Source organism: Podarcis filfolensis, assembly GCF_964270895.1.
Source record: "Podarcis filfolensis genome assembly, chromosome: 3".
Lineage (NCBI taxonomy): Eukaryota > Metazoa > Chordata > Lepidosauria > Squamata > Lacertidae > Podarcis > Podarcis filfolensis.
Window position 1 is genome coordinate 17,101,276 of NC_139606.1, and position 22,321 is coordinate 17,123,596.

General features: G+C 39.8%; 1 protein-coding gene across 6 annotated transcripts in view; it reads right to left on the reverse strand.

The window, feature by feature from the left end:
• LOC310759631 (kinesin-like protein KIF16B) overlaps window positions 1-22,321 on the reverse strand; it is a 101,686-nt gene that overhangs the window by 42,580 nt on the left and 36,785 nt on the right. For 4 of the 6 annotated variants that reach the window (XM_083607066.1, XM_083607068.1, XM_083607070.1 and 1 more), the window contains 8 exons: window positions 18,579-18,698; window positions 18,099-18,150; window positions 17,037-17,174; window positions 8,530-8,612; window positions 8,252-8,340; window positions 5,922-5,954; window positions 5,606-5,659; window positions 2,457-3,800 (listed from right to left, as the gene is read on the reverse strand). In XM_083607066.1, the coding sequence (XP_083463192.1) occupies window positions 2,457-3,800; window positions 5,606-5,659; window positions 5,922-5,954; window positions 8,252-8,340; window positions 8,530-8,612; window positions 17,037-17,174; window positions 18,099-18,150; window positions 18,579-18,698 (1,913 nt within the window). The remainder of the gene's footprint in view (window positions 1-2,456; window positions 3,801-5,605; window positions 5,660-5,921; window positions 5,955-8,251; window positions 8,341-8,529; window positions 8,613-17,036; window positions 17,175-18,098; window positions 18,151-18,578; window positions 18,699-22,321) is intronic. The other 2 variants (XM_083607067.1, XM_083607069.1) reach the window with 1 other exon arrangement.

A 22,321-nucleotide genomic window follows, 5' to 3' on the forward strand; every position in this document is an offset into this window, starting at 1 on the left:
TGGCTGAGTTTCCCCAGCCACTCTGGGCGGCTCCCACACTCTGGGCGGCTCCCAATCAAGTATTAAAAACAATACAGTGTTAAATATTAAAAACTTCCCTGAACAGGGCTGCCTTCAGATGTCTTTTAAAGATAGTTCCAGTTACAGATAGGTAGCCGTGTTGGTCTGCCATAGTCAAAACAAAACAAAACAAAAAAAAATTGGTACCTGAAGAAGTGTGCATGCACACGAAAGCTCATACCAAGAACTAACTTAGTTGGTCTTTAAGGTGCTACTGGAAGGAAAAATTTTTTTGTTTTGTTTTGTTTTTAAAGATAGGATAGCTTTCCTTCACATCTGAAGGGAGGGTGTTCCACAGGGCGGGCCCACTACCGAGAAGGCCCTCTGTCTGGTTCCCTGTAACCTTACCTCTCGCAATGAGGGAACCGCCAGAAGGCCCTCAGCGCTGGATCTCAGTGTCCGGGCTGAACGATGGGGGTGGAGATGCTCCTTCAGGTATACAGGACCGAGGCCGTTTAGGGCTTTAAAGGTCAGCACCAACACTATGAATTGTGCTCGGAAACGTACTGGGAGTACTAATAGACTGCTCATATGTGGACCCAATTTCAACAGTGCTTACTGCCTCCAATCATACTTGTGTCTAATATGGTAGACACAAAAATGGAGCCAATATGGTTTGAGAAGAAATTAAATCAGGATGTTATTCCATAGGGGCATTTCCTTAGACTGTAACATTCTTTTTGTCAATATATGTGCCTAAGTAGTCATTTGTCAACAAGGAACTTCATTAGGATTTAAATATATTAGTTAAACAAATGAACACTAGTAATTTTCACAGCAAATATCTTAGTCAGCTCATTAAAGTTAGATTGATTCATGAGTCTTAGGCCATTAGCAACACTTGAGTAACCCTGCCTCATTTCAGAGCATCAACAACAATTTCAGCAATTGAGTCTCCAGAGGAACTGGCTGAAGTCAAAAGATGCCATTAGATTTAAACAAATGAACACAAACATGTTTTTAAATGTTCAAGTATTTTAGAAGAAGGCAAACTTAGTTCAACGGAGCAGAAAGTCCATGATTGGTGGGTGCCTCTTTTAAACCTGGAGTAGAAAACTAGTATGCTAAAAACAACAACTAGGTAGACAATTAATTTGCTTTCTGTGCTTTCAAATGCAAGCAGCTTTGCATATCCTGAGAGTCCATACACCTTAAAGATCACTCAAAATGATCATTTTGAAGGGTTGTACTAAATGACTCTTGGGTACTTTCCAACTCCCCTAGAATAGAATTCTACGATTCTATGAAAATTTGAATCTAATACTTGCACTGGAAAGTATTTAAGAACTTTAACAATTCCCCTCCACCCACCCCAAAAGTTAGCTGCTTGCTACATGTAGACATGCACAGCTGATTCAAATTCAAATTCAAATTTTCTACTAGAGGGAAAGAGAAAACATCACTCACTCCTTTCTGCGGAACTGCTGCAATGTTAAATGAGCAAGATTATTTGTTTAGACCTATGGTTTGGTCCACGTCCAAAAGAGCCAAAACCAAAATATAAAGTTGTATCTTCATCCCACAATGATTCACTGGAATAGGAATTTAACATCTCCCCCACAAACTAAAAAAAAGTTCTTACTACAAGAAGCAATCTACAGCTGCCATTAGTTTGGAGGCTATCATTCCTGCTGAACTGAAGTTAGGCTTGTCCGTGGGTTTGTTATTTTTCTGCTGTTTGTGTAATGGTTATAATTCTTAATGTGCAACTGGAACTATACAGAAAAATCTGGCACAATAGAAGTGTAAAGAAGTTTTCAGCTTCTCCACTCAGAGATCGGCCATCCATCTGCCCCCAAAGAGGCAGTTTAATGGCCAAACTAGACATGACATTTAATGGGTCTTTGCCTTCAACATGCACTTCTGGAAAAAATGCAAATAACATCTGCTGGGGTGGTACTTTGCAGAATCCTAGAAAATGGGGAATGAGTTTAACCCTTCTCCTTTCCTGCTGTTGTCATGACAATACAGTGGAACCTCGGTTGTTGAATGCTTCGAAAGCTGAACAATTTGGAACCCAAACGCCGACAACCAGGAATTGAATGTTTCCGTTTTTGAATGTGCCTCAGAAGTCGAATGGCTTCAAAGCACGTTTCTCCATTTTTAAAAGGAATTTGCCAACCGGCAATTGCGCCTCGGTTGTGGAACGTTTCGGAAGTCAAACAGTCTTCCAGAACAGATTATGTTTGACAATCGAGGTTCCACTGTAATTGCTTCTCCGAAAACCACTAGGAAAGCACAAAGGAAGTGCCTACAGCTAAAAGGAAAAAAACCTTCACAACAAGGACCCTTCAGCCTCTATAAATTTGGGTGACTAGTACTTTTGGGTGTATTAAAACTGGGTGGCACTGAAAAGCTAAAAGTACGTGTTTATTAATGATAAAATTGGTTCTTACTGTTCTCTGTCTTCTTCCAAGGCTTTTTGTTCTGCCTCTAGGGTAGCTTGCAGGCCGGCCTGTTCGCTGCAACTGCTGTTCAGAGTTGCAAGCTTCTGTTTTTGCTCCTCAATTTCTATAGTTGAATGACGCTGCAAAGCAGAGTGTCGCCTTTCCAACTTAGCTACCGCTTGCTCCAGTGCCTCTCGCTGCTGCTTTTGCTTTGATTCTAGAATTTCTTTCTCCTTCTTCCGAACTTTCTCTTCTTGACGAGCTACATTGGCAGTGAATTCAAATGTCTCTTGGAGCTGCTGCAGCTGGCTGGCAGTTGCCCTGTACTGCGCTAGCTGGTCTTCTTTTTCTTCCATTTCTTTTTCAACTTCATAAAGAGTATTGTCCAAGTTCTGCAGGCCTCTATCGAGAACTTCAGAGGCTCTCTGCTTTTCTTCCAGCAAAGCTGGCAAATGGTTATTTGTCAGATACAGAAGCTGCCGTTCTTTAAGCTGCAGCCTGTATTCACATGATTTTATTTTGTTACATTCTTCAACTGTCAAGGCAGCATCCATTTCATCGTTTTTCTCAAGGCTTAAATGTTGCGTGTGTGCACACTTCAAACGATTCAGATTTTCGTGTTCCTCAGCTACGTCTTTTTCTAGATGATCCCTTTGCTGAATCAAGTCTCTCTCTAAACTAGTTAGCTGTTCTAGCTGCCTCCTCTTGAAATCCATGTAGTTGTACTGTGCCTTCTCTAACTCTTCGCTGTTTTCATCTCCTTCAGATCTGGCCTCTTTGACTCGCAAGAGGGACTCTCTGATGTCTTCAAGATTCTTCTTCTCGTCTTCAGCCCTTTGCACATCTCCTAGTTTGACCAGATGTATCATGGCTTGTTTGTCTCTGAGCTGCTCTTCTAAGTTTGCCACCAATAATACTTGATCTCTTTCTTCCTCTTCCAACCTCCTTTTTTCCAATTCTAACTTGATATACTGCTCCTCTTTTTCCTTTTTAAGCTTTTCCAGTTCTCGGAAAATCTGCATTTTCTCCGCTTTTTCATTCTGATTGAGCTCTTGTAATCGCTGAAGCTCTTCTTTAACTCGAGCAAAAAATTCTTCTTCTTGTTTCTTTTTTTGAAGCTCTATTTCTTGCTGCTCACGTAATCTCTCTTCTTCAAATTTCTCCTTTTCTGCCAGCAAGTCTTTCATCCTGCTTTCTATATGAAAGCTTTTCCTTTTAAGATTCTCCTCTTGCTTTCGGATTTGCAGCTGAACAATTTCCGTTTCCTTACGTTGAGACTCTACTTCTTGCTGCATTCTTTCTAGTTCAGCTTTGTTAGACTTTTGCTTTTCCTCCATTTCTTCTATCAGCTTTCTAAAAGTTTTTTTTTTGAGAGAGAGAGAGAGAGAGAGAGAGAGAGAGAGAGAGGGAGGAGAATTGTATTTTTTCAAATATTTTGTACCTAGGACATGTACAGGTGAAACTCGGAAAATTAGAATATCATGGAAAAGTTCATTTATTTCAGTAATTCAACTTCAAAGGTGAAACTAATATATGAGATAGACTCATGACATGCAAAGCGAGATATGTCAAGCCTTTATTTGTTATAATTGTGATGATCATGGCATACGGCTGATGAAAACCCCAAATTAACAATCTCAGAAAATTAGAATATTAAATGAAATCAGCAAAACAAGGACTGCAAATAGAGCAATATTGGACCTCTGAGAAGTAGAAGCATGCATATGTTCTCAGTACTTGGTTTGGGCCCCTTTTGCATCAATTACTGCCTCAGTGTGGCGTGGCATGGATGCTATCAGCCTGTAGCACTGCTGAGGTGTTATGGAAGACCAGGGTGCTTCAATAGCAGCCTTCAGCTCTTCTGCATTGCTCGGTCTCATGTCTCTCATCTTTCTCTTGGCAATGCCCCATAGATTCTCTATGGGGTTCAGGTCAGGCGAGTTTGCTGGCCAATCAAGCACAGTAATGCCATGGGCATTGAACCAGGTTTTGGTACTTTTGGCAGTGTGGGCAGGTGCCAAAGTCCTGCTGGAAAATGAAGTCAGCATCCCCATAAAGCTCATCTGCTGAAGGAAGCATGAAGTGCTCCAAAATTTCCTGGTAGACGGCTGCATTGACCCTGCACTTAATGAAGCACAGTGGACCAACACCAGCTGATGACACGGCTCCCCAAATCAACACAGACTGAGGAAACTTCACACTGGGCTTCAAGCATCTGGCACTGTGTGCCTCCCCATTCGTCCTCCAGACTCTGGGTCCTTGGTTTCCAAATGAGATGCAAAAGCTGCTCTCATCAGAAACGAGATTTGGGGAGCCATGTCATCAGCTGGTGTTGGTCCACTGTGCTTCATTAAGTCCAGAGGTCCAATATTGCTCTATTTGCAGTCCTTGTTTTGCTGATTTCATTTAATATTCTAATTTTCTGAGATTGTTAATTTGGGGTTTACATCAGCTGTACGCCATGATCATCACAATTATAACAAATAAAAGCTTGACATATCTTGCTTTGCATGTCATGAGTCTATCTCATATATTAGTTTCACCTTTTAAGTTGAATTACTGAAATAAATGAACTTTTCCACGATATTCTAATTTTCCGAGTTTCACCTGTAAAGCTTTACAAAGGTATCTGGCCTCTTCGCCTTCTGTTTTCTTATTTATGGAAAGCTGGTCTGTTATGAAGTAACTATTGGCAGAGGCAACCCTTGAACAAAATCAATATAATTCTTCATTAAGAAAATTCTTCTATGTGGTTTTTAAAACAAGTTATTCATTAAAAATCATTATTAACACTAAAAAGAGGTGTGCATAGAATGTGAAGAAGTACAACAAAGTTTACGGCATAAACACATACTTAAAAAATTCATATTTGATGGATAATATGTACAGTACAAAAAAAACACTATGGTAATTTTATGTACTTCCTTGTTTGTCCTTCCATGTTAGACTTGTCTAATGGAAAACTCTGCAAAGCCTGAAAGCTAACAAATGAAATTTTCTTCCCCATTCTTCCCCATTTCTCTAAGATTTAACGTGTGAATAAAATATTCCAGTAAAAGATATAATATTATAAAATATTCCAGTAAAAGAAATAATATAATTCCTCTTCCTTCTACCAATTATCAGCATGCATCTTTACAGTCAAACATATCAGTTACCTTTTACTTTCTAATTTTTCGAGTTCTTCTCGTTGCTGTCTCTCAAATTCTAATCTGTGGTTTTTTTCAAAGGAAAAGGAAAAGCAACATTAAATTTTAAAATAGAAATTATGACGAATGGTTAGAACTGACACTTTATATAATTTGATATACTGTATAATTTAACATACTCAATAACTTGTGAGTTTTATATTGCATATAATTTATAACCAAAACACAGCCACATTAAGTAAGACAGTTGAACGATTAGCACGGCTTCCACAAGTTAGGGACATGCAGGTATAGCAATCAATATAATGAAATTTAGTGTCTCTACCTTAGACAGATTGGTCCTTTAATAGGGAAAAGGCTGCCAGAGGAGGTAGAGAGAAATAAAGTCATCAGTAAAGAAAAGAATGTATAGGTATAAGATTAAAGAGAAAAGTAGCAAAAAATAGTCTGTAACATAAACTTATGGTATTGCAAATATTTCTGCTGTTTATTCCCTCCTGGAATCACGTACTATTCTTTATTTGGAGGGGGGTGTCTCTCAAACCTTTAATATGGCATGTTGTCCACACTTAAAACAGCTACAGAATTACTCCAAGATACTTTGGGCCTTTTCAGACATTTAAAAATCACTCCCTGTATAGTATTCATGGAACCACAGTTGCAGTGTGGAAGTTAACATGTATCTCTACATTGCTATGAAATCAGTAATTTAAAAGGGAGAATGCCCTCTCTTGTCTCAAGCGTGGCTGTTTGCTATTTCAAGATACTCTATATTCTCTGCAGGGCTAACCAAAGTAGACAGATAATATATCCGGTGAGTTTTGCCCTAAATACTTGACTTGCACTGGGTTTTCACTTTAGGCTTGTGTCGCTCCGAAGTCAGTGCACGTCAGAACCCATGGTGCATACAGGCTCATTAGCAGAAGAATAAAATGATTACAGTGGTGCCTTGGTACTCAAATGCCTTGGTTCCCAAACGCTGAAAACCTGGAAGTAAGTGTTTCAGTTTTCGAATGTTTTTCGGAAGCCAAACGTCCGATGCGGCTGTTGGCTATTGTTTCCGGGGCACCTGCACCAATCAGAAATCTGTGCCTTGGTTTTTGAACATTTCCGAAGTCAAACGGACTTCTGGAACAGATTAAGTTTGGCAGGTTTGTTTTTGCTATTTATTTTGTATTTTTGTTTTTGAGGTTTTTTTCAGTTAATTTCTTTTTGTGACTGTGTTCAACCCAGTTCAGCTACTGATTCATGGATTGTGTGACTGCAGAAATGGGTAAAAGCCCCCCATCCCCAAAATGACTATCATCAGTGTAGGTAAGAATTTTTTTTTATTTTAATTTTAATCATCTACAATACTGTCTTATTTATTTTATAGTAAAGTACACTGATTATTGCTTTCATTTTATGGATCAATGGTCTCATTAGATAGTAAAAATCATGTTAAATTGCTGTTTTAGGGGTTGTTTTTAAGAGTCTGGAAGGGATTAATCTGTTTTGCATTACCTTCTATGGGAAAGCGTGCCATGGTTTTGGAATGCTTTGGTTTTGGAACAGGCTTGCAGAACGGATTAAGTTTGAGAACCAAGGTACCACTACACAGTGAAAATCAGATAGGAAAAGTTTTAAGGCTCCAAATTGGTGTGCTTTAAAGAAGCGCTTGGACAACCCCCACCCACCTGCAAATGCTATATTGTAATTGTTTAAAAGGATATTAGACAAATTCATGGAAGCCAGGTTTATCAACGGCTATCAGCCATTACAGCAAAAGAGAGAAGAGGTCTTAATGCCAATTGCTGGGGACTGCTTGCTTTGTGGGTTTCCTAGAAGCATTCTTCTGTGAACCAAGCTACATGTTAATGCCAAATGCATGATCATATTTAACATATTTGGTGCATTATTATTTTAGTAGATGCTTCCTTCCAATACCCAAAAGCAGCTTTGATGGCATATGCTGCAAACATGTGTTCAGCACCGCAAAACTGTTGTGGGAACTTCAACCGTTTCCATTATGAAAAGTCGTGTTTTAAGAAGTCCCAAAGAAGGCAAGAATGTAATGAGCGCAGAGATTTATAGAAGACAAGGAATAAGAACCTTGGGAGAGGACAGAAAGCAAAATTGGACTTTTCCTCGGCTGCATTATGACCACCATCCCACACAAATACAGTGGTACCTCGGTTCTCGAACGTAATCCGTTCTGGAAGACCGTTCGACTTCCGAAACATTCGAAAACCGAGGCGCAAAGGGCTGGCTGCATGTTCAATTGGAAAAATTGGAAAATATGCAGCAGAAGTCGATTGAATTCCAAGGTGTGTTCTAAAATGGACGCAATTACTTCTGGTTTTTCAGCGTTTGAAAACTGAAACATTCGGCTTCCGAGATGCTCAAAAACCACTGTAATTCAAGAAGAGGGACGCAGGTTGACTCAATAGAGAAGAATGTGAATAGTTATGTTTAGATATGTGTCTACTTCTACATAATGAAGACCAAATATGCCAAGCAACATTACTTAACAAGTAGCTTGATAAACACCAAGCTTTCACATGCACCAGCTTAGTTAGGAAAAGTGCTCTTTTCAAAGGCTGACATTACTCACACGCACACAAACACACACATGGACTTGATGTCACAAGGAATTGATATTTGGAACATACTCACCCTGGATTATACAGCATAACTGCTGAGAGGTTTTCACAAGATTTTGAAAGATCTGACATGGACAAACTGAAGGAAGAAAGCAGTCCACTCTAATAAGACAGCAGAAGATCAAATAATTACTTACTACTAATATCAAAGTACGGTACATTTTCCTTAAAACTGTTCGCATTTCCCCAGACAAAATATGCATTAGTCTCGTAATGCAAATTAGGGCAACGTGCCTATCTAATGCAAAAAAGGCATCAATAAGGTACATAGGAAGAAATAGCCCAACTCACCTTTCTTTTCTCTCTCAATTTGGCTGCTTCCTTCGGATGATTGAAACGAAACATATTTGTTCTCCCAAGTAATATTACAGCACCTGGCAAGAAAGAAACATAATTCAATTGACTACATAACACATTAAGGGAGCTTTTTTGAGGGAGTACAGATTCTGAACAAACACACACACACACACACACAAACACACACACACACTGACCGTATTCGCATCTAACACTAAACATTTCAAACAAGTCTCTGTTCAGATGACATGCAAAGGCAGCACATTCGAGCAATCTCTGTAAGCCACAGTTTTGCTTACCAGGACATGTAAACTAGGCCAATTAGTTTGCTCCATCAAGTAAAAAGCAAAACAGAGCCAAAAAAATTAGGTGCAGAGAACTGCCAGTGTTTCAAATTTAACATACTTAAGCTTATGTTCTCCTTCACTACTGCTTTAAAATGAATTTAATAAAGAACAGAAGGGTCTTGCCTACCCATTTATGAACACGTCAAAGCAACTTATTGGCAGCAAACATTATCTCTCAATACTATTCTGATACGTGCCCTCAAGGCCTTTTGAAGGGATCAAAGTGGAATAAAAAAGTGCTTCGGTTACCACAGTCATACACATTCTTACCCTTTTCCTGTAAGTTTCCCATTTTTTCCAATAAAATGAAACACACACACTTTCATACATATTTTTAAAAGAGAAAAGTATGTGAAAATGCACGTGCATTCCAGTTTTAAATGTTCTGCTTCTGTAAATATTTTTTCTAAAAAATAGTAATTCATAAACAGAAAATACTTCGAAGAGAATTATCTTCATGGCACCCTTTTTAAAATGTCAGGTATGCAATGTCCATCAAAACAAGTTTCAGAAGAAGAAAAAACTCTTCTCAAATTACCCCAAGATCTTTTTTCATCTGGAGTAAGCTAGCATCAACCAGCGAATGGAGGTTGGCAAGGCTTGGCAGAGGGCCACCTCCACCCCACCTAATACTTTTCCCCACCCCAGTTGGGCACAAGAAAGGCTGGATTGCAGTGCTATAATAAAATTAATAATAATAATAATAATAATAATAATAATAATAATAATAATATACTATTTATATCCTGCCCTTCTGGCTGGGTTTCCCCAGCCACTCTGGGCGGCTTCCAACAAAATATTAAAATACAATAGTGCATCAAACATTAAAAGCTTCCCTAAACAGGGCTGCCTTCAGATGTCTTCTAAAAGTCTGGTAGTTGTTTTTCTCTTTTGACATCTCGTGGGAGGGCGTTCCATAGGGCGGGTGTCACTACCAAGAAAGCCCTCTGCCTGGTTCCCTGTAACTTGGCTTCTCGCAATGAGGGAACCGCCAGAAGGCCCTCGGTGCTGGACCTCAGTGTCTGGGCGGAACGATGGGGGTGGAGACGCTCCTTTAGGTATACTGGACCTAGGCTGTTTAGTGCTAGGCTGCGATCCTAATCATGGATCCTATAGATTCCACTGGACTTACTCCCAGTTATGTGGGGCTCAGAGTGCAGCCTTATGCAGTTAACTTGCCTCTAAAAGTCATAAATATATATTGCCATAGCAATCCACTTGGATTTCAACTGTCGATGAGGATACTGACATGAAATATTTCCCTCAGATATGAGAATAGCCAGTGCTTTCCCCCCTATAAAAATACGTGCCGGTACTTGCCATGAAGTTGTTACAGTAAGTGCCACACCTTTTAACAACAAAAAAGAAGTGCAGGTACTGCATACCATTGAGTACCCCCTGGAAAAAAGCACTGAGCACGCCCCCTCTCACATCCACATTAAATTAGGAACGTAATTTTAAATGACAGGATTTCTAGAGAACATTGGTAATTAAAATGCAGAGTGACGTCATATTCCATAATGGGCAAACACATATGTAATCTAAAGCAACAGCGAGGAGCAGAAAACCACCCTATTCCTTCATCCATGTGACATTCAAGTGATAAAGAACAAGCTACAAAAGAAGCAGGGTAACAGGACAGGCTTGTCCTGGCTCAACCCTTCGGTTGAGAACAATACAGTGGTATCTCGGGTTAAGTACTTAATTCATTCCGGAGGTCGGTTCTTAACCTGAAACTGTTCTTAACCTGAAGCACCACTTTAGCCAAGGGGCCTCCCGCTGCCACCACGCCGCCGGAGCATGATTTCTGTTCTCATCCTGAAGCAAAGTTCTTAACCCGAGGTAATATTTCTGGGTTAGCGGAGTCTGTAACCTGAAGCGTATGTAACCTGAAGCGTATGTAACCCGAGGTACCACTGTACTGTAGTAGGTCTGGGGAGACATTAAGCACAAATAACCATAGTACAGTGGAACCTTGGTTCTCGAACTTAATCCGTTTCAGAACTCCATTCGACTCCCGAAATGTTGGAAAACCAAGGAGCGGCTCGCAATTAGCACAGGAGCCCCAGAAACAATAGCCAACAGCCGCATCGGATGTTCGGCTTCCGAAAACGTTCGAAAACCGGAACACTTACTTCCGGGTTTTCGGCATTCGGAAGCCAATTTGTTTGTCAACCAAGCCGTTCGAGAACCAAGGTTCCACTGTATTTAGCCAAGACCGAAATGTGAGTGTGAAGAATGGCATGCAGGCCTATGTAAGCCCCACACACAAGGTTCAGAAAGCAATGTGTAACAAGGCAACTTGGACCCATCTCAGCTGGCTCCATGCTGCTTTTCGTACCCAGACAAACTTGACCTGGTAGCCAATGGCAAAAGGTAGCATGGTATAATTGCCAGAATGGGGAACCTGCAGCCTTTATGGTGTAGCTGGACTCCAGCTATCATCAGCCGCAGCCAGCATGACCAATGGTCACAGTTGTTGAAAGCTGTAGTCAACAACACTGTTGGGGTCCCTTATGAATTTCCTGGCTCCAGATTAGAGACTCACAACACCATCAGTTCTAAGTTCTGAGGTTTTCCTAATGCACAAAACAAAATGCACCAGCTTGTTTCTGAACAACTACTTCCACAGCCAATCAAATCAGCACGGTCCGCTTCTCAGTTTGAAAACACAGATGGGGAGACATTCTAAAAATGAGCAGAATTAGGACAATCCCAGGGATCACAAGAAAACTGAAACATGGGATTTCAGCTTCTTTGATTTCACTCTCTCTGGTGTCAAAAGTGCAGCCCCAATCGTTACCCTTCAGTTTGATCTGTTTGCTCCAAACAAAAGCATATGCTATCGAGTCATCTTTCCATGTTATGCCTTAATTATTCTTGGAACAGCTCAAACAGTTTCCTTGACTTGGAGAGATAAAAGAGTGCTCTAGAGGTTCCAGCTACAAACTAGATCACATTCTGCAAATATCATGAAATACCATGTGCTCTGGAAAAACTATTTAAATAATTCAGTAGGGCAAAAGGAGGCGATAAAAAGGAGGCATGATTTGTATTTTTAAAGATGAAGAGGCAAATACCATTTGCGAGTTGGTTTGGAAGACTTCCTGCATTATGTCAAAAATACTCAATCTTGAATCCTCATTGCCAGTTAAACACACTGAGTGCAGCATCTTTGGTTAATTCTATCAATCCATTTATATTTCGGCCACTTCAACGTTTCCAGCAATTTCCACTAACTAGAGCAGAATTGCATTTTAAAAAGAACACTACAGCTTATGGATGAAAGCAAACGCCAAAAAAACAAACATAATCTCAATGCAACATGGCTCAGAACAATTTTCTTCGCATATTTCCATCCAAGGACTCTTTTTTTTAATAATATGCCCAATTCACTATGGAAATTAAAATGTAATAGAGATTGTATGACAAGTATACTTTGCAAACTATGCCAAACCGCCTCTTGGAAAGGCAGAGTCCAGTGTTTTCTTTCAATTCAAAATTATGGTAACATTGCCTACTGCACTTTATCGCAGTCTAATCTTAAAGAAGATTTACTGTTCATAAAACTTTATGCAGCAAAGCTATTTCAATACTATCACCGTAATTTATGCTATGCACCAGGCTGGCCTTCCTTTCAATTGGGATATTTTTATGAAACTATAGTCAAGGGTCCCAGCTGGTTACAATTCTGCCAGCTAACACTGTAAAATAGTTTTCTCTCTTAACTCTTTCATATGCTTGTTACTTCACAAAGCGTTTCTCATCCTTTGTGCCACCCTGAAAGTTAAATTTACTATTTTCCTTTGAAAAGCTCGGAGAGTGATTTAAGCACACTCGCTCAGCTGTTTTGAAATAATGGCAAAAAAGCAGCTCTAAATGGCACATTTATATTCCAGCCCTATAAAGATTCACACACATGCTTCCCCAAGCATATAGGGAGTCTCAGGCTGCAGACTGACTGTGCAACTGAAGCCCTTATGACTTTGCAGGAATAGAATGTGGCTGCAACATTTGCTTATACATGGAAGAAAGTAGATTTCTAAAAAAAGAATTAACATCTTGAGAAAAGAGATGGCCCTGGTGCTGGCTGCACAACATTTCCGAGTCTGCTTAACTATTCAGAGCTTGTAAAGCACTCAGAGGATGTGGTTGATTTGAGTGGTATATCAATGCCCAAAAAACAAAACTGCAATGCCCACGCTGATGGAACACTTGTAACAGCACAACACTGAATTCCACACAAAGTTTGCATCTCTATCTGAACCAGGGAAACAATGATTTGTGCAAGCCATATTTCACTTGCTAACCAGGGTTTCGAGTCAAGTTCAAACTGTAGCTTGCAATCCTCCTCTTTGGGCAAATTGGGACGGTTCAGATGTGGTGGCAAGCAAAGAGAATTAGGAGAGGAAATCCAAGACTCAAACGGAGAAGGAGAGATCGTTCAAGCTTGTTCACGTATCACCAACCCAAATTCTGGTGTTACATCTGAACCACCCAGCATTTCCGAAGCTCAACCAGGATTTCTTCGCTTGATTTCAAATGGCTTTTTAGGGTTAATTTTGAATGATGCCAATTTCAGTGCACATATCATGCTCACCATCTTTAACATTAAAAAGGGGTTATGCAGGAAGGAAGAGTGAAGAGAAATCAGCATGCCTATATCACGCCAATAAATTAAATGTCTTCTGCCTGCATTGGATGACATTTCCTTTAACTAATGTTAATTAGTTTATAGTTGAAAATCTAGATTGCAAGTCCACCAGGGTGGAACTATGTCATGTATATGTTTATGGGCTCACAAATAAGCATTCTTGGTGGCTGTGGTTTTGCTTCCTCTGCAGATTCACCAAAGCGTGAGACAGTATTTTTTAATGGAAATGGGATGAGATGCTCTTATTCAGCTAGGCTTTGGGTGGCTAAAGCGGAATACTGTATTTAACATGTTATTAACTATCCAAACCTCTTCAGATGGTAGTTTACTCAATGACAAATACAGTGGTACCTCTGGTTGTGAACGGGATCTGTTCCGGAACGCAACCCGTGTCTGCGCATGCATGTGTCGCGATTCACTGCTTCTGTGCATGCACGTGATGTCATTTTGTGCGTTTGCGCATGCGCGAGTGGCGAAACCCAGAAGTAACCCTTTCCCGGAAATAACCCTTTCCGGTACTTCCGGGTCGCCGCCGGACACAACCTGCAAAGATGTAACCTGAACCAAACGTAACAAGAGGTATGACCGTACGCAGTGTTTTCTAGTAAAATTGATATCGAATATAGAATGACAACCATTCCTCATTACTTTAAGTCCTAACTCTAACATGAATCATAGAATTGTAGCACTGGAAGGGACTCCAAGGATCATCTAGTCCAACCCCCTGCAATGCAGGAATCTTAGCCATGACAGAGGGGCATCCAACCTCTGCTTAAAAATCTCCAAGAAAGGAGAGTCCACAACCCCCAAGGGAGACTGTTCCACTGTCAAACAGGTCTTACTTTCAGAAAGTTCTTCGTGATGTTTAGTCAGAATCTCCCTTCTTGTGACTTGAATCCACTGGTTCGATTCCTACCCTAAAGAGCAGAAGAAAACAAGCTTGCTCCCTCCTCCATGTGACAGCCCTTGAGATATTTGAAGATGGCTATCATATCTCCTCTCTGTCTCCTCTTTTCCAGACTAAACATACCCAGCTCCTTCAATTGCTCTTCATCAGGCTTCGTTTTTAGACCCTTGATCATCTTGGTTGCCCTCCTCTGCACACGTTCCAGCTTGTCAATATCCTTCTTAAATTGGGGCGCCCAGAACTGGACACAGTATTCCAGGTGTGGTCTAACCAAAGCAGAATACAGTGGTACTATTACTTCCCTTAACCTGGACACTATACTTCTGTTGATGAAGCCTAAAATAGCATTAGCTTTTTTTTGCTGCTGCATCACACTGTTGACTCATGTTAAACTTGTGGTCCACCAAGACCCCAAGATCCTTTTCATACGGACTGCTAGTAAGCCAGGTGTCCCCCATCTTATATTTGTGCATCTGGTTCTTTCTGTCTAAGGGCAGAACCTTACATTTGTCCTTATTGAAATTCATGTAGAAATATAAAAATCAAAAGAAGCACCTGATACCATTTTTATGCATTTTTGCTTTTCTCTGCCCATGAGCCTTCTTCACATTCATCATCAAATGCTACTTTTTCTGCAAAAATATGTGACCCTCCAAACACATAATACGGAATACCGTTCCCAAGAAGACAACTTGCTACTACACGCCCTTTGGTTTTTACTCTACAAGATCTCACATGTAACACCATGCAAGATATCTGCTTTCAGGATGGAGAACAAGGTAATCCCAGGTTTATTAAACTCTAGGAGCTTAATTTTATTTTTTTAAGGGGCAGCATTTGGATTTATTCCTGGTCCCCCCTAGTTTTGGCTACATTTTACTGACTGAAAACCAGTTCCACTTTTCTTGCATTTGGCTATGCTAAATTTAAAAGACAAATTAATGCCATCTCAATTAATTTTGACAAAGGGGCGGTAGCTAATTACAAGGCATAGTCCCCACAACTCTCCCAAAGAGTTTAACACATTTTTGATGCATGGCAATTCTAAAAGGAAAGTAGATTGTTAAGTGCAAAAGGAGCTAATCAGAAATATCTGAAGCAGGTATTTAAAGGTGCTGTGACTCCAGGCTGTAAGATTAAACACCATTTAAGAAACAGTGCTAAAACATGCATAATGAAAGCTAGCATGAAGACTTTCCAGCTTGTGAACTGGGATTTGGTGTACATGTTGCTGCCGTCTATCTACATTTAAGTTGGTTGTCTTGGTTAATCCAGACTCTAAAGTTTTCTTCCAAAACACAGGTTCTCAAAGGTAAGCCTATGAAGATATGAAGGAGGCTGCGGAGAATTTTTTCAGCCTTCCCAATTTCATATACAGTGATACCTCAGGTTACATACACTTCGGGTTACAGACTCCGCTAACCCAGAAATAGTGCTTCAGGATGAGAACAGAAATCGTGCTCCGGCGGCGCGGTGGCAGCAGGAGGCCCCATTAGCTAAAGTGGTGCTTCAGGTTAAGAACAGTTTCAGGTTAAGAACGGACCTCCGGAACGAATTAAGTGCTTAACCCGAGGTAGCACTGTATACAAAAGTGAAGTCTGATAGACTGGTTAGCAGCACTCGTAAGGAAACACAGCGAGCAGGATAGAAAGGATCAGGAGTGTGCTTCAATAACCTTGGGGAAGAAACACAAGGGGAGAAATGTTAAAAATAATATGGCGTTCTGTTAGGTGTCAATACTCAAGCACTGTAGGCCACTTGGGTATATCCACCTTAAAACCAGTTGAGTGGAGAAACTGATGAAAGGTCTTGCAATCCCCAGAGCAACTGCCTGGGCATTGTTCGCGACACTAAAAAATGCAGCAGTCTAGCAAGCTACCATCTCTTCCCCTCATCTTAATAATACTCAACAACTACAAGGCAGCTGTTGTATTGAGAGAAGAATGGCAGCGAAAAATGAAGCGTAATCCCCTTCTTTCAAGGGAGTGGTGCAAAATGAAATTGAACAGCTGAGCATCATTGCAGTGACAGCTTTAGTGCAAACACTGAGTGCAATTAAACAGTCACCCTCAAACTCAATCCAGGCCACCAATCATTTTCCTCCTTTTCTGGAATGGCCCAGTGGCCACACCTGAACTGCATGGAGATTACAAGCCAGTCTGACGATCCCTAAAATATCTAGAACGTATGGACGTGTGTGGGGGTGGGGTTTGGTGGGTGTCTAAATAGAGATTATCAATTGTTGGCATCCTCTATCTTGGAGGCAATGGAGGAGTGCACTTTTGGGGGTGAAGTCAAACGTTGGAGAGTTAGAGCTCCGGCTGTGGTTGTAGAGACCAATACGCGAGAGACATGTTTTATTGCAGCTAGGGCAGACGAAGGCATCCAGTTATGCCATGGTGCATCTGCAGCAGCACACATACTAAATAAACACACTGTATGTTGTGCTTCTAATCACTGTATCATTTGCACAACGAAAACAGAAGTTTGATATTTAACAGAAATTGATATATAGAAAAAGAACAGCAGGGGGAAGAAGATCTCAAAATACAATGGATTTTCATTGCAAGGAAGAAGAAAAACATATAGATACCTTGGTTGAGTTGTATGGCCTCTGTGATCTGAATTCCATTTACAGAACATTGTGCTCCACTCAGTGGTATTAAATTAACTGTTCCATTGAAATGTTCAAAGATGCAGTGCTCACTTTCCAAATCGAGGCCATGAAGGACTATGAAATGCAAACATTTTTCTTCTATTAGTAAACAAGAAGATAAGCCCAGGAACTTATGATACACAATTTAAAAATCTATTGACTCTCATTCTATTCACTGGAAAAAGAGATTCCTGATTTTTAAGTATCTTTTTGCATTGTGTGTGTGTTTACAAACAAGAGACAGAGAGAAATATGTTGTATCCAGGAATTTCCTGCTGCAACCAAAAGGGCTCCTTTTTCTTAAGAGGCAGGACCCTGGTGCAGCAGAGACTCTCACACTGTTAACTGGATGCTCCTGTAGGCAAAAAGTTATTTTGCCAATCCCCTTGCCTGTGCAACCTCTGTATTATCTCCCACACTGCTCTGGAGGGTCTCCCAAACCTCCAGAACAGACATGGGGGGCTCTGGGGGCTGCTGGGAGAAGGGAGAAATTAGATAAAAAATACATCCTTAGTTTCTGCTGCAGGAGCATCTAGTACAACCTATAAAAATAATGTAAAGGGAGCAAATAAAGTTAAGTGGTCTCACTATGAAATCCCTGTATAAAAGTAGATTCAAGTTGTAGAAATATTACATGTATTTTCTGGTAACCTAAACAGAACACTTCACACATAAAACTAATTCATTATTAGTGGAAACTGAGGTCCGCTTCATTTACTGTTAAGAGAACTATATGTTAAGAGAACTATGTATCTGCAGGTAGGCTAGTCTGCCGTAGTAAAAACAAAATAAAATAAATAAAATAATAATAATAATAATAAAAATTCCTTCCAGTAACACCTTAGAGATCAACTAAGTTAGTTACTGGTATGAGCTTTTGTGTGCATGCACACTTCTTCAGATATATCTGCAGCTTGAGGAATATCCCCACCCCCCACCCCCGTTTTAGGAAGATAACTCAGACAGGGTTCTCCCCCCCCCTCCTCTTATTTCATTTACCAATATCCTGTTCTGATGCAGCATCTTCTCTGCCAACGTGTGTTTGTCCCTCCTATAGAGAAGCGTAAAACTTATTTACCATAGAGCAAAAATAAAATGATTCCACATAAGTAGAACAATAGCTAAAACTGCTAAGGAATTGAAGAGCTTTTATCAAGGAAATATTGTTTTCATTACTGTTCCTCCTTAACAGGCAAGAAAGAGCATCCTGAAAGTTTCCAAGCAGCATCAATTCACGACCACAGCAAAATGAATGAACCAATATGCTCCACTAGGGTACCATTCATCTGTCATTGACTCTTGGGACAGATACAGGCAGTACTGACTGATACTTTTATATTAAACAAATTAGAGTACCTAACAGCTGATGTCACATTATTGCAGGGATGTAATGGATGCTTAGCTTATTTAGACAACAAATTAACACTATCATTAAAATTGCCCATTTAGGAACGGGAAGGCAAATAAATATTGAGTTACCTTCAGGTGATACAAGATGATGCCAGTACTCAGAAGATCATCATCAATGCCTATTAGGTGAGGCAGCTCAGAATCTAGCACAACACCAATTCCTTCTTTCCTCAGAGCCAAAGTTTGCTCCTGCAAAAATAAACAGAAAAAAGCTACTTTCTGGATTTATTTCTGTATGTCAATTCTACTGTCATAATAGTTAAAGAGATAAAAGTGAGTGAAATCACCATGACAGGAAAAAAAAAGGAAAGATGATAGGCTACACAACACAAGATCTTACTATTCAATGTGACTGTTTCTTTATTGGAAAAGAAACAGCCCAGTTATTTCTAAATAAGCAAACAGATGAATAAAAAATGTATTGCAGCTTTTGACACTTACCTGTTTAAGGACAAAAAGAATTATCTATCCTATGATCCTGGTGCATTATTAAGTATTATTTATTATTAAGTATTAAGTATTTATTAAGTATTTATTTTATACCACTTCTCTGTTATAAAATACCCACAACGCAGCTTACAAAAATCAAGACCTAGAATAATACCACACACACAAACGGTAAGAGAAAAACTGCAGCAGATTAAAAAGCAGGAAACTAACAGAATAACCCTCTTTTATATAAACCGAATGGCAAAAAAACAAAACAAAAACAAAAAAAACTTGAGCGGACATTGCTACTGTTAAACCTCCAACCACTTAAGACTTCTTGGGACTGATTACTCATTACACAAACACTAATTTGAGATTCAAAGGCTTTGGTATCAGAAGGTATTTAACCTAGGTAGGCAACAGCATAGGCAGAAAGATTTGCAAGTGTTAAGTTCTCCTTGGACAATTCCTGCATATAGTGAAAAGTTTAGGAGGTTGAAACCTGTGCTGAGAACTGTAGGGCATTATTTCCTTGGCTGGAAGATTAATGTAAGCAAATGTGCAGTAGTCCTGCGCCAGGCTCAATTTTCAGTACACAAGCTCCCATTTCAGAATGGGAACACAGCTATTCCCAAAAAGGTTGCAAAAAGCCCCCGAGAACTTGCTGCAGTTCTTACACCAAACCATCTCACTTTCTTTGCAAATCTTTCTTCAGAGAGAAGCCCTGAGACTGCACTGCACAGTGAACTGTGGATTATCCCCTTTTGAGTCTCAATTTGATCTGAGTCTTTGTTCTGACCAGCTCCATTGCAAGGATCCTTCATAAGGGAGTTGCTGCCAGGAGCATTATGTGCAGGTGTATTTTGATGCACTGAACAGAATGAAAGTTTCTGAGTGATGGCGGAGGGAAGAACATTCAACAGGACTTTGTTTGTTTGTCTTGTTGCTATTTTGTTAAAGTTATTAATATTGATTTCTAGATACGAATGCCGTAGTACTTTGTGAATCCTATACAGTCGTACCTTGTAAGTCAAACGGAATCCGTTCCGGAAGTCCGTTCAACTTCCAAAACGTTCGGAAACCAAGGCGCAGCTTCTGATTGGCTGCAGGAAGCTCCTGTAGCCAATCAGAAGCTACGGAAATCCCCTCGGACATTTGGCTTCCAAAAATAGTTCGCAAACTGGAACAGTCACTTCTGGGTTTGCAGCATCCAGGAGCCAAAACATTTGAAAACTAAGCTGTTTGAAAACCAAGGTACGACTGCAATATGATTTTTGGTGTAACTGTGATGTTTGGCTTATTTTTTAGTTGTTTTGTTAATAGTTTTACATAGATGGCAATTGTTTTGTTTGTGATTTTTGATTGTTTTACTGATGATTTGTTAAGTATTCTATACAATTTATGCTGTGTTCATGATGTTCCATTATGTTATTTCTATCTTTTGTTTGTAAGCTGCTTTGGGATTCATTTGAATAAAAAGTGGCATAGAAACAGAATCAATCAATCAATCAATCAATCAATCAATTCCTACTTTAAGAGAAGGGATTTGCATGTCCTCCTTCTGCCAAGAGAGGAGAGATTCAGAACACACAGTAAATTGCCTCCTTTAAAGTGGTAGGTGCTACTTTTAAAAGAGGATAACCAATCAAACAGCCCAGTTTTTATGCCATATAATGGGCCCCAGATACAACTCTGGCAATAGCGTTCTGCTACAGTAGATGAAAACAAAAAAAGGAAAAAGCTTTTAAAAAGAAGCATCTGAATGCTCTTTTAAGGGCAGTCCCTTAAATAATACCTTACAACAGCCCAGTCTAGGGATGACCAAGGCACTGATGCAATTTGCATTATTCAATGCTCAAAAAAGGCCAACAAAGTTGTGCAAGACCCATGTGACAGTGCCAGTGAAATAATTACACAGAAAATAGGTGGTTTTTTTTCCATTTTAAGACCAACCCACACACCCCAACACGCAACCTTCTGCTGATGAACAACAGCCAACTAACATAACCTCCCATGAATGCAGTAACTGGAGAAAATGCCAAAATGGAAGAACCAGCCAAAATTCATAGAGGCAGATTTTTTAATAGTACTAATCTGCTTGAGTTAGAAAAAAGAGAACTGGAAATCAATGTCTCCTGCAGGTTTCATACCTGATTTGTTTAGTTGTTAAGAAGTTAAAACAGGCTAGATTGTCATGCTAATCTGATTTAGCCGAAAGCAATTGCAATCCATGCTGCAAAAGCAGTTTCTTTTGAGCTATAAAACATTACTGTTGTCTATAATTTAGCTTGTTTGGTTTATGGCTACCTGGTAATTTGCAGCTAATACCAATTGATTAAGAAGTGATCAGGTTACAAAGAGAAACCAGCTTTGCACATATAAATGTTCTTTGCAAATGATTTAAGTATGCTTACTATCATTACCAGTCATTATTCAGTTCTCTTGTAATGTAACAGAAGATTCTATTGGTTCCAAGCAAAACAAGTAGATAAAATTTATAACATTAACACAAAATAAAAATGAGAGAAGTATAATTGAACACAGCAGAACTAAATTTGTCTTCTGTCCTATATAACAGCTTCAGGAAAATGTGCTGACATACTGTGAGATATTGATATCTTCATTTGATAGGCATTGCAATGTTAAATCAGGCATGGAAGAGAAATGTTGGGACTACTGTCAAGTACATAGCTAAATTCAACTGATTTCAAGTGGGTTGGATAGAACAAGCCTATTCACATCAATTCAGAAGGAAGTCCCATTGAATTCAGTGGAACTTACTCCCATGAAAGGGTACATAGCCCCGCTCTCAATATATACTGAATGTAGGATACACTAAAACATGGCTAGGAGTATTTATATTTCTTTGTATATCTTCACTATGCATGAACATGTTTGCGTGCACTGGCTATATGACAAAAGCAGTATCTGAGAGCTGGGAAAGAAAAAGAAATGGGAGTCACCAACCAGCCTCCAAACCAAAAGCTATTTCACTGAATTGTCTCCATGACAAAATGAATCCCTTAATGCTTGAAGTTCTGATATGCACAGAGCACCTACATTTCAGTCCAATGAAAGAAGCTGGAAAAATAACATCTTTGACCTCTCATTTCTGAGCAGTGCTGAGAGTTGGTTCCGCAAACAACACATGTTTACGTCAGGTAAAAATCCAGTGGTAAAGATCAGGTGCCTCATACGAGCGGAAATTCCTTCCACTGACATTACATTATCACAGAATCGGAAGGGACCCCAGAGGTCATCTAGTCCAACCCCCTGAAATGCAGGAATCTCCCCTGAAGCCATTCATGACAAATGGCCATCCAACCTCTGCTTTAAAACTTCCAAGGAAGGAGAGTACACCACTTCTCGCATGAGTCCATTCC